The following is a 14,836-nucleotide window of genomic DNA, read 5'->3' as shown; positions in this document are numbered from 1 at the left end:
ATTTTTTGACTGTGTGTGTCCGTCAGTCTGTCTATGAACAGAATAACTCAAAGTGTTTTGATCAGATTTGGACAAAACTTAGTGCAATGACTGAGGTACAGTATAGGACAAAGTGATTATATTTTGAGAAAAATCACATAAAAATCAAGATGAGAGGCCAAGGTCAAAATCTGGGTCAAATGCTTATTAAGGGGATACGACTATTCTGAGGAATTGGTTAAAAATGCACCTTTGGTTACTACGCGTGTTAAACAATAATATAAAGTCATATATATCACCTTTCTATTTTTCACGTGATCTTTGACATTTGGCTAACCTCAAACAGATTTGAGTCAGCATGGATTAAACACGGTGGAAGGGTGGATGCTAGTCAAAGATAAATCAGTTCAATTTTGGACAGATTTGCTGAGATGTCAGGGCCACACTGAATCATATGTTAGGTGTGGGTGCTGTCCCTGTCTAGTTTAGATCATTTTCTGTTCTCTCTCCACACCTGCCCATGCTCAGCCCCTCTAACTCACATATTTAATTTGCCACAATGTGGGAAGTTGCTTAATTAGTTGTTAATTATCACCTCCTGTGTGTCTACCAAACAAAGTGGCAAATGGAGCAAAGCAGGGATGAAGGTGACTTTGCGGCGCTGCACCAGCTGGGTGCAAATCCTCAGGGCATGTACTACTGCATGGTGCACAACAATACAGGGATTACTTCTAAAAACACCCCAGGAATATCTGTGTATATGACCAGTGCCGAGCTGATTACTTAACGAGTGTATTATGGAGAAACACAGTCTGTGGGACAAAGACAGTGACGGTAAGAAATACGGTAACTTCCTTTATTGTAACAGGATTCATTACCCTAGTGTTTAAAAGGGGGAATTTTTGACTTAATCTATTTCTATGATCTATTTTTAATATACACTGTGACTTATTAACTGTCTGAAAAGCTGTGCAATACGGCTCCTTAATAAAAGAAAAACTGTTGATGTTTTTCCTATTTAAAATGTAATGCATTCTGGAGGTGGCTCAGTCATTTTTTTAACCTGTTGCTGTCTTCTAACTGGTGATCGCCAAAGTATGGCGTGCGGGTCCCCTGGTGGGCAGCAAAGGTACTGTGTCATTAAAAATAAAATTTTATAAAGTCTGATTTTCAGTTTGTTAAAATTTAAAAGTCTAATACATGAACCTAAACAGAACAAAGGAAAAGTGAACCATGGGATTTAAATTACGCATCACGTAAATGGTGGTCACCAGACAATTCTCAGATTTCAAAGTGGGGCCTCAGTGTTCTCAAATTTTTGAATAGCTGTTCTAAAGTCAGCCCGGTTTCAATTTTTTTTCATGCCCTTGTCACGAAAATCGCCCACTTCTCGTGACATGGGTTTTTTTTATTTTGCTATTTATAATCTTCCCCTTCTAATCTAACCATAGAGTAAGTGTGTACCCTCCACAAATGTTAGCCATGACCCCCCAGACCCCTCCCTTTCACCTCACATTTTGTTCCCCCATCAAAAAATGAATTCATACCCCTGCTACTAAAAATGCTATATTTTCGTACCCCGACCACGAACCCATAGATTAATGTACCTTTCATAACCCAGTCCCATGGACTGCTGTGAGACTGGGGTGTCTAAAGTACAATTTGGCACAGTTTTCCTGTTTATGGAACAGATTACATCTTGTGTTTTTTTTATATGCTGTGATTTTCTCTGTTAATTTAGGATGGCATCTGTGTGTGTGTGTGTGTGTGTGTGTGTGCATCTGTCTCTTGGAGAGTGTTCTTGATCTGGTTGTCTACTGTATTTCATATTCTCCTTTAGAGAGTCTGCACATCGGCTTTGCAGGTAAACATTGCTCATTAGTAAGCTCTTTTGTGTGTGTGTGTGTGTGTGTTTTTCAAGACGTACTCATCTCCATGGCGAGGACGGTGATGTTGTGCCAGCCGATCTCTTCTCGGTCCAGCGAACGCACGGTCATCAGTGAGCCAGACGTGATTTCGATGTAGAAGAACTTGTCTGGGTCACTGGACCTCTCGATGGAGTACCTGGTGACACAAAATGACACGATCTGTGAGATGCATCTGCAAATAATGTGCATCTCCGCGTGCTCGAGGAGCTTTTAATCCCATCTGTGGGAGACAGCAACACAGATACCCAATCTGACATGCGAACCCTGTGTCTGTGCACGATAAGACATCAGGCGGCTTCTGAAGGTACAATCAGATGACCGCAGATAAGAGCAATCAGAGAATCTGCCTCCTCCGCCAAACTGATGTGGGGAAACATGGCCCTGCAGCATCTTCCTGACACCATCAGCTACTTTTCTAAAACACTCATCTGAGAGCGATATGCGGGAAAATGAAAATCACTATCATGTTTCATACGTGAAGAATGCACCGCTTCCTACAAAGCATTCCTAGGTCCATTAGTATTCGTGTTCAGCCCTGCACCAAATGCTCATGGATTTCTGTCTCTCCCTTGTCACATCAATCAAAAAAATAGAGGTTTTGTTGTTTCAGCTCTCCACCACGGCATGATAAAGTCAAAAACCAATACTGAATATGAGCTTATTTTACACACAGAATTGCAGCCCTGTCTTTTTTTTTTTTTTTAGTAAATAAATATGTCTCTTATTTTTAAAGAACCAAAAGCAATTGGACATCTGGTTGCTGATGTATTTCACAGCCAGGAGTTTTTTTCCCTCTCAATATTTATCTGACAACTCAGTAGGTTAAAGGTCTAGCATTGATTTAACATGTTACATTTTGCACCCCTGGTGTTCAGTTAAATCCATCATTCAACAAATGAAGGGTATGGCATTTAGTGTCGACAGCAGGCCGTCCTCAAAAATAAGTGCACACAAAGACGAGTAGTGAGGGAAGCCACCAAGACACTCATGACCAGTTGATGTGATTGGAGAGATTGTGCACTGAAAACTTTTCCTTTCGCTTCACCTGTCAAAGATTTATGGTGGATTGCTAAAATTAACTCTAGGCTAGAGTTCACTAGACTCATACAGGAAACATGAGCTCTCCACACAGTCTCTCCAGTCACAGACACTAGATTTTATAACCCGGTGTGACTGTGAAGCACCAAATGGATTTCCATCAGACTTGGTGGGAATATTACTTGGATAGATATCTAGTAGAGATTTGATTTTAGAGTAGTTTTGTTAAAGGTCATAGCACAGCTAAAGCTTGTAACATCTTGTTGTCTTGGTGGCTTCCCTCACTCATCTCCTCTGTCACTAAGATTTAGAAGTTGGCCTGCTGTGTCCTGATTTGCAATGCTGGGGTCTTACAGATTTAATTAAAACAAAACAAAACAAAAAAAAATTAAAAGGTTTAATTCAAGATTATATGCAACACTGGAATTGCAAGTGAAATGAGGAAATAGCATACAGAAACCCATAAAACAGCCAAAAGCTAAGTGTCCAATTATGTTTTGTCCAATAAAATGGAGACAACATCCAAAACAAAAGTATAGAAATTCTGTCACCAATTGTTTTGGATGTGGTTATCTTCAAATTGAAACTGACAGCCTGCATTTGAGCACATATCCATTATTTCTATTCAACTCTGACATTCTGTGACGATACAGCTAAGATAAGGTTTATATGGACCTAATTGTTTTTCAAAATAAATGTGTTGAATATTCTACTTGCTGTGGCTCCAGCTTGCCTGACCAGCCAGATGCAGCACTGAATTCTAATGGATTATAGAGAGGACTCATTTTCATTGTGAATGAGTTACTGTCCACATTTCAGAGTAATGCGCAATTAACCATTTGAATAAATACAGAAAATTATGTACCAACATCATTCTCTCAACCATCTTTGCCGCTTTACATTTGTTGTTGGAATGAGCTTTCACAGGACTTGTAGCAATACAGTCAGGGTTAAATTCACAAGTGTACCTCCCAGGACTGAACCTACCTTAGTTTAAATGATAATCCTGATAAGTGTGCAGCTAAGAAGTCAGGCATGTTAACCAGCAACTGAGGAGAACTTATGATGCAGACTTTAAGATCATGGTGATAAATGCAGCACAGTCAAACAACTCTCAAGCAACCAAGAAATACCTTGAGAAGTTGTAATGTAAGAAGATGGCAAAATAATAAAAAAAGACAATCTTAAAACTGCTAACATTCAGAAAAAGCTTACTGATGTCCTAAAAGCAGTAATGTATTTTTGCATGGTTGGAAAAAAATAGCACCTGTCAATTATATCCTGCATTGTTTTAAAATAAGAGCATTTTCTCCATGAAAAAAAAATGTCTTCAGACTGTCTTAAAAACACCTTAATAAAGGGGGTCGCCTTATATTCAGAACAGACCGTTTTACCACAGTGATGTATTAGCATAACCTTACCATCAATGTCCTATCCTCTGTGCTCGTGTCTGTGCACCCGCTGTTTGTTGGCAGTGTGTTTTAGAGTATGAGGGAATAGTCGTGATTGGCACATTCATGCCTGGTAAAGATCTCCCTGAAGGATCTCTATTAATATCAGTCCTCACCACACACACACAAGCTTGTGTGTGTGTGTGTGTGTGTGTAATAGCAGGAGAAGTGTGTGTGCACTGGGATATATCTGCCAGTTGTGCTGTCAGTAAAGGACAGAAAGATGTAAAATGGAAATGAGACAGACACAGAGATTTTTCTGCCTCACACTGAAGGTCACCTGCTGTTTGTTGTTGTTGTCACTTGGGGAAGCTTTTGAATTTTGTTCTTTTATTTTAGTTTAGATCCTCATTAAGTGCTGCTGTGTAATGCTACAATTTCTGAGGTTCAAATAGAAAACATCAATCTGATGTCACAAAGCATAACATACATATATGGGTGAACAAAAATCAAAGATCTGACAGGTTTTATTAGTTCAACTGTCTCTTGCATCATATTAGATTTACAAATATTGAGTATGAGCTCATAATGCATCATATTAAAGCCTGCCAGCTTTAATTTGACATTTTCTTTTAACCTGGTGAAATGGTGCAGGAATTAAAGCACTTTTTGTCTGTGTGGCTCCTTAATTTTACAAGACCAAAACAAATGTTATTTAATTTGACTGTTGCTGTGTCAATCCCTCATTATTTCATTGATGGGTCAAAATACAGTATAAAGTTGATTTAAATGTTACATATCTCACTGAGTTACATTAAAGCATCAAAAATGAAAAGAGCAACAGGATGATATCCGTCTGGCTCAGGCTGTACTTTTGGCCATTGTTAAAGCAAGGCTTGATCAGCAAATACCTTACAGTTTAAAAGGAAGACAAGTGATGGTCATGGTTATGAAATGTGCCTCCCACCACAGCCAATGCAACTTATAGTGCCTTGCAAAAGTATTTGGCCCCTTGGTATTTCACACAGTTTAATTTATAAATGTAATTTCAACTACAAAATGTAAACCAGGCTTCCCAATATACAAATTTCTAAAATTATCTTCCTTAAACTCAAAGCAAGTCTCTACAATTTAATATAAATGAATTAAAAATATAAAAGCCAAGATGATGGGTTGCATAAGTAATGGAACGCTTTGGTATAATTCCTGAAAATAATTTGTTTTATTGTATGGCTGAGATGCTACGCGCGCTCTGATTGGATGATTTCCATTCTGATATTTTTACCATATCAGATCGGTGACCATGACAATCAGCCCGGATTGTGTATCACATTCTTTACAAACCAGAAAGCTGAAAAAACAATCAGAAAACCCAAGTCGGACATGAACATACTCCATAAATATCTAAACAGCATCGGAAAAAAACACATAGATTGAAAGCTTACCAGCTAATGACCGGACCATCTGTTAGCAAGTTCTTTGTAGAGGTGAAGCAAACAGGTCTGACTACAAGCCCACAATCGTCAGCAGCTTTCATATTTGGGTGATACCATAAGTTCACGTGCTTGTGTATATACGCCTCGTCCAATATAACTTTTCTTCATCCAATATTTCTCTATGTTGGACCCCTTACCATCCATCAATTATGTTCTCCACCCCCCTCCCAAATTAAGAAAACAACAAAGAGTCAAGTAAATTAGATAAATTTATTTTGTTGTGAACAGCATATGAATGCTTCTAAAACATCAGTAGCGTGCTTCTCTACTTTCTTAGTGTTTTTGGCATCCTGGGAGTTCAATATTTCCACCAGTTCCTGCTCTGTGAACTCAGCAAACCTCGCTGGCAGACGATTTTCTACTGTTGTTGACATGTTTGTTGCCATTTTTTCAAACAGCGTCTGTCAGCAAGTTCCTGACCTCTGCTACATCATTAGTGATGTCATCTGATGAATAATTGTATGCCGCACTCTGATTGGCTAGCTGTTGGCAGTAAGCTGTAACGCTATTGGTCAGTGGGAACCGATCCAATATAACTTTTGGTCCTAGCCTTTTTGAATCCCTTTGGATCCAACATAACTTTCTGGCGCCAAGCATGCCAAAATACAGGTAAATGATGGACAGAAAGGCTAATCTGTGATTGGCTATTGCAATCTGAGTGGAGAACATATATATATACGATATACAGTGAGGAAAATAAGTATTTGAACACCCTGCGATTTTACAAGTTCTCCCACTTAGAAATCATGGAGGGGTCTGAAATTTTCATCTTAGGTGCATGTCCACTGTGAGAGACATCATCTAAAAAAAAATAAAAAAAAATCCGGAAATCACAATGTATGATTTTTTTTAAATAATTTATTTATATGTTACTGCTGCAAGTATTTCAACACCTGTGAAAATCAATGTTAATATTTGGTACAGTAGCCTTTGTTTGCAATTACAGAGATCAAACGCTTCCTGTAGTTTTCACCAGGTTTTCACACACTGCAGCAGGGATTTTGGTCCACTCCTCCATACAGATCTTCTCTAGATCTTTCAGGTTTGGAGTTTCAACTCCCTCCAAAGATTTTCTATTGAGTTCAGGTCTGGAGACTGACCAGGCCACTCCAGGACCTTGAAATGTTTCTTACGGAGCCCCTCCTTAGTTGCCCTGGCTGTGTGTTTGGGGTCATTGTCATGCTGGAAGACCCAGCCATGACCCATCTTCAATGCTCTTACTGAGGGAAGGAGGTTGTTTGCCAAAATCTCGCAATACATGACCCCATCCATCCTCCCTTCAATACGATGCAGTCATCCTGTCCCCTTTGCAGAAGTGCACCCCCAGAGTATGATGTTTCCACCCCCATGCTTCACGGTTGGGATGGTTTTCTTGGGGTTGTTCTCATCCTCTAAACATAGTAAGTGGAGTTGATTCCAAAAAGCTCTCTGGTCTCATCTGACCACATGACCTTCTCCCATGCCTCCTCTGGATCATCCAGATGGTCACTGGTGAACTTCAAATGAGCCTGGACATGTGTTGGCTTGAGCAGGGGGACCTTGCTGCCCTGCAGGATTTTAAACCATGACAGCATCATGTGTTAGTAATGTAATCTTTGTGACTGTGGTCCCAGCTCTCTTCAGGTCATTGACCAGGTCCTCCTGTGTAGTTCTGAGCTTTCTCAGAATCATCCTTACCCCACAAAGTGAGATCTTGCATGGAATCCCAGACTGAGGGAGATTGACAGTCATCTTGTGTTTCTTCCACTTTCTAATAAATAATCATAACAGTTGTTGTCTTCTACCAAGCTGCTTGCCTGTTGTCTGTAGTCCATCCCAGCCTTGGGCAGGTCTACAGTTTTGTCCCTGGTGTCCTTAGACAGCTCTTTGGTCTTGGCTATGGTGGACAGGTTGAAGTGTGACTGATTGAGTGTGTGAACAGGTGTCTTTTATACAGGTAACAAGTTCAAACAGGTGTAATTAATACAGGTAAAGAGTGCAGAATAAGAGGGCTTCTTAAAGAAAAATTAACAGGTCTGTGTGAGCCAGAATTCTTGCTGGTTGGTAGGGATCAAATACTTAGGATTTGATCATATCTAATTTAGCTTATGAAAAGCCACTTCTAACAGGTCTCTGACCTTGAAAATTTTTTTCCAAGGTAAAAATTTGTGGAATTGTAAACTAGTGTTGGTGGAGATTTGTGCTCTGTGAGAGCAGTGCTCTAGTTATATGATGTTCTATTGCTGAGCCCAACGCTTAACCACTTGACCATCACCTCCCCAAAACCTTTTAAGTCATTCTAAAGTCAGTCTTGAGCAGAAACGAGGCCGTTTTAAGCAGAAATGAGGCGACACTGTGACGCTTTGAAATGACCGACGCACACTTCAGATAATTTGACAATCTGGAGGGAAAACAAGCTTCAGTGTCATAAAGGGGTGTAAAATGAACACATTAAACCTGAAATAAATCATCTAACTCTTGGCATGTTCGACTTCACATCTGAATACTTCTTCCACTGTTGCTATGAGCCGATTCAACCTCCCTGTCAGTAACGAGGAGCGACTTCCTTGCCGCCAACCCTCAGCACGCTCTAAAACAGCTTTTGAAAAATGTCTCACTGAGTTGCAATGCCAGCTCTGGGGATTTCAGCAAAACATGATATTCAGATTGGGGTTTTATCTGGATCACTGGGCTGTCTGCTTTCTGCTCTCTTCAGGAATGAGACTTTATAGTCTATTGTCAACCGGGGGATTTCCTGCAGCATTAAAGGGTTTGGAGCAGTGGTTGTTCACCCAGAGGGTGCAAAGATAAATGAGACCATTGATAAACATGTGATACTTTACTTCTTCAAGCCTCTGAAAATCTTTCAGATAAAAACTGAGAAGTCAGACTCTGTTTCTGACAACTCAGGACAATCCACGAGTTCTTAGTTCAAACAAGGAGTCACAAGCCAACACCAACTTGCTTTAAAGAGATGATGCTGTGAAAATTTCTTGTATCGGGTTTTTACAGTTAAAGAGACTTTGTATTTGTGATAAAGATCCTCCAAGTTTCACAGGTCAGTATTTGACTGGTTGGAAATTACTCTGCGTAAAGCAATGTTTGCACCCCAAATTCCTCAGATTAGATTTGTGCAACATAGGTCACAGTCCATATTTGAACTCCTGGGTCCTCATTTATCACATTGTGTGTATAAAATGTCCCAAATGCTGTCATAAAAACAAAATTTAGTATGTGTGCAAGTTAAAAAAAAATCATATTTATCAAACACGCAGATGCTGTTCTTAAGCACATCAGTAAGTATCAGCTATTGAAAAAAAAAAAAATGTTTCAGCTGTTGTTTAATACCACATTGTTCTAAAGCACATGCTTGTGCATGTTCTTTATTTGTATTCAGTATGATAAGACATCAATTTGGTGCTTGTGTTGCTCACCAGAATAACAGCTAAGAGTGAAGAAATTAAACTTTTGTGAGATGGAGATTGAGATGTTTGTGTGTGGTCACAGGAGAGTCTCATAAATATGCAAATACAAGAGCAAACCAAGATTTCTGACATCCGCCAATCTGCATCCAGCTCACCTCTACTGTGGAGTCTTCCATGCCCTAACATCTGTCTGTGGTGCAAATTTGGTGAGGATCCGTGAAGCAGTTTTGATGTTATCCTTCCAAGCCCAAATAAAGTGAAATCTTGATCCGGATCACCTCCAAAATTTAATGGAGTCTTTCATGGCATAATATTGATCTGTGGTGAAAATTTCATCAAAATCCGTGCAGTAGTTTTAAAGTAATCCTGTTAACAGACAGACAAATAAATAAATAAACAAATAAACTGATGATTTTGTTACATCCTTGGCGGTCGTAATAAAATAAATGCATCACCATTTACATTTAGAAATGTAAAAAAGTAAGAGATCATACATTTTCCTTCACTGTTCTTGCTGTCTCGCACAGTGGTATAAAAATTATATTGCCACTTTTTATTCCAAAGCATGATTTCTTAAATTTACAATCCTCTAAGACTAAGAACCTTCTACAGAGTCTGAGTCACAGTACCTCCTTCAGTGCAACTTGTCACGTGTGCACTGCCATCCTGTGGCGATATATGATAAAGCAATTTTTTTTTTTTCATATACAAGTCTGAATATGAGCAGCACGGTGACTTAGTGGTTAGCACTGTTGCCTCACAGCAAGGAGGTCATGGGTTCGATTCCCGCCTGTGGCCTTTCTGTGTGGAGTTTGCATGTTCTCCCCGCATTTGTGTGGGTTCTCGCCGAGGGACCTGGCTTCCTCCCACATTCAAAGACACACAGGTTATGGTGATTGGAAACTTTAAATTGACCATAGTTGTGCATGTGGGTGTGTATTTGTTTGTCTATATGTGGCCCTGTGACAGATTGTTGTCCTGTCCAGGGTAGAGGTGGGCGGATCGATCCTAATATCGATAATATCAATACCAACGCTGGTATTGATATTGAACGATCCTCGTGTAAAAGATCGATGCTCAAGCTTTTTTTCTCTCCCACACGCACTGACCGCTGCGCACACAGATTCATCAAAGTCTACTCTCTGCCTATAAGAGCAGCGCTGCGTCACACAACACGGAGCAGCGCACCCTTGTATTGTGGTTTGTCTGCCCTCTACCTCAGGAGATTTTGTTTTAAGTTGTGTTGAGTGATATTTTTTAAACAAAAATGTTGATTGTGATAATAAAGTATTTTGCTGTCACGTACAATGTTTGGCGAAATTCTATCCTAGGTCTTTTGGATCCTTTGGATCTATGAAGCTTAAATATGAAAAAAGTATCGGTATGGATATCGGCGATACTGGGCCTGTATTTACTTGGTATCGGATCAATACCAAAATTCCCGGTATCGCCCACATCTAGTCCAGGGTGTACCCCGCCTTATGCTCTATGACTGCTGGGATAGGCTCCATCCCCCCGTGACCCTTAATTGGAGTAAGCGGTTGAATATGTGTGAGTCTGAATATAAGTCACAGGACCTCCCAAACAAGTACAACAATTTATATAGTCTGGAAAATATGGTATTGAAAATGGGTGCATTACCTCAGAGTCTGGGGCACTTTTTTTTTTTTGTTAAAAACTTCATTTTTAAGAGACCTTCTGATCTGAGTTTGCAGAAAATGTGCATATATGAATTCTTTAATGGTCCAAAAGCAAAAAAAATAAAAAATAAAATAAATAAAATAAAATAAAATAACAGAACAACATGAAAGGATAAATGAAATTCTAATGAAAAATGTGCATTTTTGTTTATTCCAGTAAAAAAAAAAAAAACTATAAAAGCTAAAGTGTCAACAGATAAGCTGATGTGTCGATGTGGTTCTTTGAAGAAAACGTTCAGAGGTTTTAAGCTGCAGCTGGGACTGGCTGCAGCCTGTGAAACGCCTCAGGCATTGATTCCTTCAGATGATTAATAGCCTAATTAAAGTCTTTATGTCTAATTAGTTTATGAAAGGTGTGGCATGGACAATTGACCTGCCATGCAACATCTGTTCTGTTGGAGTACAAAACAAACGCGCCGTAAATGTGAAAAGCAAAAGTCATTCACTTTGAATCTTGGTATGCCGACTAATTACTGCATCTTGGAAAGTTGTCATGACGATCATCATCATCATCACCGCGTTTGCCTGCTTGTACCCATCAGTCCTCCCTCCCACCCATCGCTCTCTGAGACACACATTGATAAATTATTCCACAGTCTCACTATCTGAGGCCTGCAATGAGCAGTTATGCTGTATTGACCCCTGCTGTTTGGTAGGTAGCATTACAATGTGGAGTTGGAAGTGGAAGAAAAGTGTTTCTATTAATTCTCGCAGCCGGACCCAGTCCAAAATTACATAACTTTTCTAATGCTTACATTCAATTTTAATTAGGAATTTGTTTAGCAAACAAGGGAAATATAAAATACATTTTTTGTTGATTCCTTCATACTTTTTGGGCACATCTGCTGAAAAAAAATTGCTATATTTCCTCAGTTACACGAGTGCGGTCAAACTTTCATACTCTCTAAAATGGAGCCCATTCATTCAAGTTTGACATGATAACTCACAGTATACATGCTTCAACATGTAGCTCTCTGAATTAAAAAGAGAACACAATGAGGACAAAACATTTCACATCTGGTGAAGTTTGACACGCCAGATCAGTTGGGGGGGGGGGGGGGGGGGGGAATTTTGTTTTGTCTGTAATATCCCGTAGACCTGTCTGCCATCTGCTGCATGGATGCTGGATTCACAGCAGGTGTGGTTATTAGTGACAACACTGAAATGTACCTGCTAAATAAGCAAAATGTACAGGTCTTCAGCATTGAGTCACCTGTGCAAAGAGAAATGTGCCACGTGGGCATAATGTCGCCGATTCTCTCACAATGCAGTTGCAGTAGGCATCTGGTCATTTGACACACAATTATTACAGCAATACCCAAGATTCCTCTTTAGAGGGTGAGTACAAGACAACCACTCATCTCCTATAGGTCACTGGTTAACATCTATGGAAGCACCAGGACCTTTGGTCCTTCACTGTCTTGCAGTGGTATTGGCATTGCTAAACACCTTCGTTCACAGACCTCATGAGCTCTTCCCAGGACTCCCTTGATGTCAAAGGCTGAGATCCCAGACATCAATGTCACTGCCAAGATAGGTAAATCCTTCAACAAGTTTTATGCTTCCAACCACATATAAATGGCTGACACCAGGAAATCATTGCAAGCCTAGATTTTAGTCTTGAGTCAGGTCCATCGCAAAATCAGACTTTTAGCCCAGCTTTTCAAGTGCTGGAATCAGTGCATCCAATTATTCCATGAGAATCACAATGTTGCCCGCATTGCCAAGGTCAGTGGATCCTTTGTCACTGACAAAGGTCCCTAATCTAAGTTGCTGGACTCGACAACCCAACCAAACACTCAGTCCATGACCACTGAACAGAGTGGCAACCAGTACACATCACTGATGAACGCTGATACTCACTGGGAAGATGTAAGAACCTTTGCCCTCTCCACACTGCACCTCTGTATCAACCAGCTATGATGTCCAGGAACTAATTGGGAATTCCCAGAATTCTTCAGCAAGTCCAACAGAACAGCCTGATCAATCAAATTAATGCACTTGGCGAATAAACATAGGGTGCAAAGAATCATGGTCTATGCTCACACTAGCATTAAATGAGTAGTAACAAATAGCTTTAAATCAGGATGGTGCAGCATTTCCCCCCCACTCACCTCACGGTGTTGTTGGCAGCATCAGGATCTCTGGCTAACACAGTCTTCACCACTGTCCCAATCTCAGCGTCCTCTGGCAGCTCGATGTAGTACACGGGCGAGTCAAACAGCGGTGGCTCATCCATGTCCTCCACGCTCACATGCACGATAGTGACGTCCTTGAAGGGACCGTGGTGTTTGAATGCAGGGTCCAAGTGGGTGTTGGTGCCCTCGACCTTCAGAGTGTAACTTGGTTTGTTCTCAAAGTTCAGTGGCTGGTAGGTGAACACAAAGATTAAAAATAAACTTTTCTAGAGCTGAGTTAGAGGAAATAAATAAAGTTGCATTGCGACCTAGATGGAACGCCAGATTGGTGTTTGCAGTGCTGACTGATTTGACATGATTAGTTCAAAAATATTTTTAACTTGTCTTGTTAATGCAGGGCTAATTTATGAGGTCCGCATTGAGGTGAAACTAACACAAAAACTGTGTTTCTTGCATGGACTGAGTTGACTTAACTTGATTACATTTAGCTAAATTATGAGGTTCCAATTAATGCTTGCTTTGTGCATCGGACAAATTGATTTGACATTATTAATCCAAAATATTTTTGCCATGACTCATGAGGTCCTGCCTGCAAAGTGGACTTAATGCTGTCTTTGTGTTTGCAGTACAAATTTAACTGAAAATGGAGTTAATCCACACCAGCTAACCTAAATATCCATAACCGCCTCTGGTCACTTCCCCAGAGTTTCCTATAAAAATTCATAATTGTGGCTCTACATCTTTCTACACACCACATAAAATATTAGCTTTCAATTTGTCACAGTTTAGGAGAAACTTTTAAAATTTGACACAAAAAATGCCACATGTGACAAACACCTTTTCCAACTTCACAAAGCTCATAATGAAATCATCTAGGAAGCTAAAACTGCTGTTACAGCAGCGCACTGCAGCCTCCCACAGCAGCCACCATCCGCCGCTCCTGCTCTGCCATTTTAATGCACACACTTTATTTCTACATATTTAGTAAACACATTCACCAATTTGGAGTCGGGGTGACTAGGGCAGGGCAGGTTGTGGTGCAGCAGTGTGCCGCGGCCTCCCGCAGCAGTCTGCAACCTGCCGTTCCTGCCCTGCTTTTAATGCAACACTTCATCCTTGCTCACTTAGGGGGTCGCACACATCAAGGGAGATTAATTATAACAACAAGGGTGGGTTTGTTAGGTAGGGTAAATGTGGCATGTGGGGTCGACCCCGGATGGCTGAGGATGTCTGGGGCACTGGGCTGGGCCGTCTGTCCTGTTCTGCCGTGGTCTCGGGGCCCTACTCTGGGGCTTGTGGGGCCCAGGGTGCCACGGCCGGTTGGGAAGGTGGGTATTGCGGTGGGGCGCGTGTGATGACACTGGGGGGGACGGCTGCTGGGGGGATGGGGGCCATGATGTCTGCAGGGTAGGGTGTTGTCTTGCTCTCGTTTGGGTGGTCTCCTGATCTTGGGCTTTGGTGTTTGGGGTAGGGTCCGGGGGAGGGGGGTCCTGCTGGCTGTGCTGGGGGAGTCTCGGGTGTTGGGGGAGTCTCATATGCTTTCCGGCTCGGGGGTTTTGGTCCTGCCCCTTGTCTGGGGGCCGGATCCCGTCCTCATTGCCCCAGGCTTTGAGTTTGGTCGTGCTGGCTCCTTGGCACCTTGGCCCCTTGTCCCCGCCGCTGCTTGTTCCTCCCTTGGGAGGCCGTGGCAAATTGAATATATGTGTATATATGTATATAAATGGTTCTGCCAGTGTGGCATTCACCATTACTATATATGCAG

At 41.0% G+C, this 14,836-nt stretch overlaps 1 protein-coding gene across 2 annotated transcripts in view; it reads right to left on the bottom strand.

Annotated features, from left to right (window-relative positions):
* Positions 1-14,836, bottom strand: part of LOC117507890 (cadherin-20-like) — a 298,581-nt gene that overhangs the window by 17,722 nt on the left and 266,023 nt on the right. For both annotated transcript variants that reach the window (XM_034167659.1, XM_034167663.1), the window contains exons 7-8: positions 13,051-13,304; positions 1,907-2,043 (exon numbers count right to left, since the gene is read on the bottom strand). In XM_034167659.1, coding sequence (XP_034023550.1) covers positions 1,907-2,043; positions 13,051-13,304 — 391 coding nt within the window. The remainder of the gene's footprint in view (positions 1-1,906; positions 2,044-13,050; positions 13,305-14,836) is intronic.

The sequence above is a fragment of the Thalassophryne amazonica genome, chromosome 1 (genome assembly GCF_902500255.1).
Source record: "Thalassophryne amazonica chromosome 1, fThaAma1.1, whole genome shotgun sequence".
NCBI classification, from domain to species: domain Eukaryota; kingdom Metazoa; phylum Chordata; class Actinopteri; order Batrachoidiformes; family Batrachoididae; genus Thalassophryne; species Thalassophryne amazonica.
Note: the sequence above shows the minus strand (reverse complement) of the source record. Positions and strands in the feature narration are given on the sequence as shown.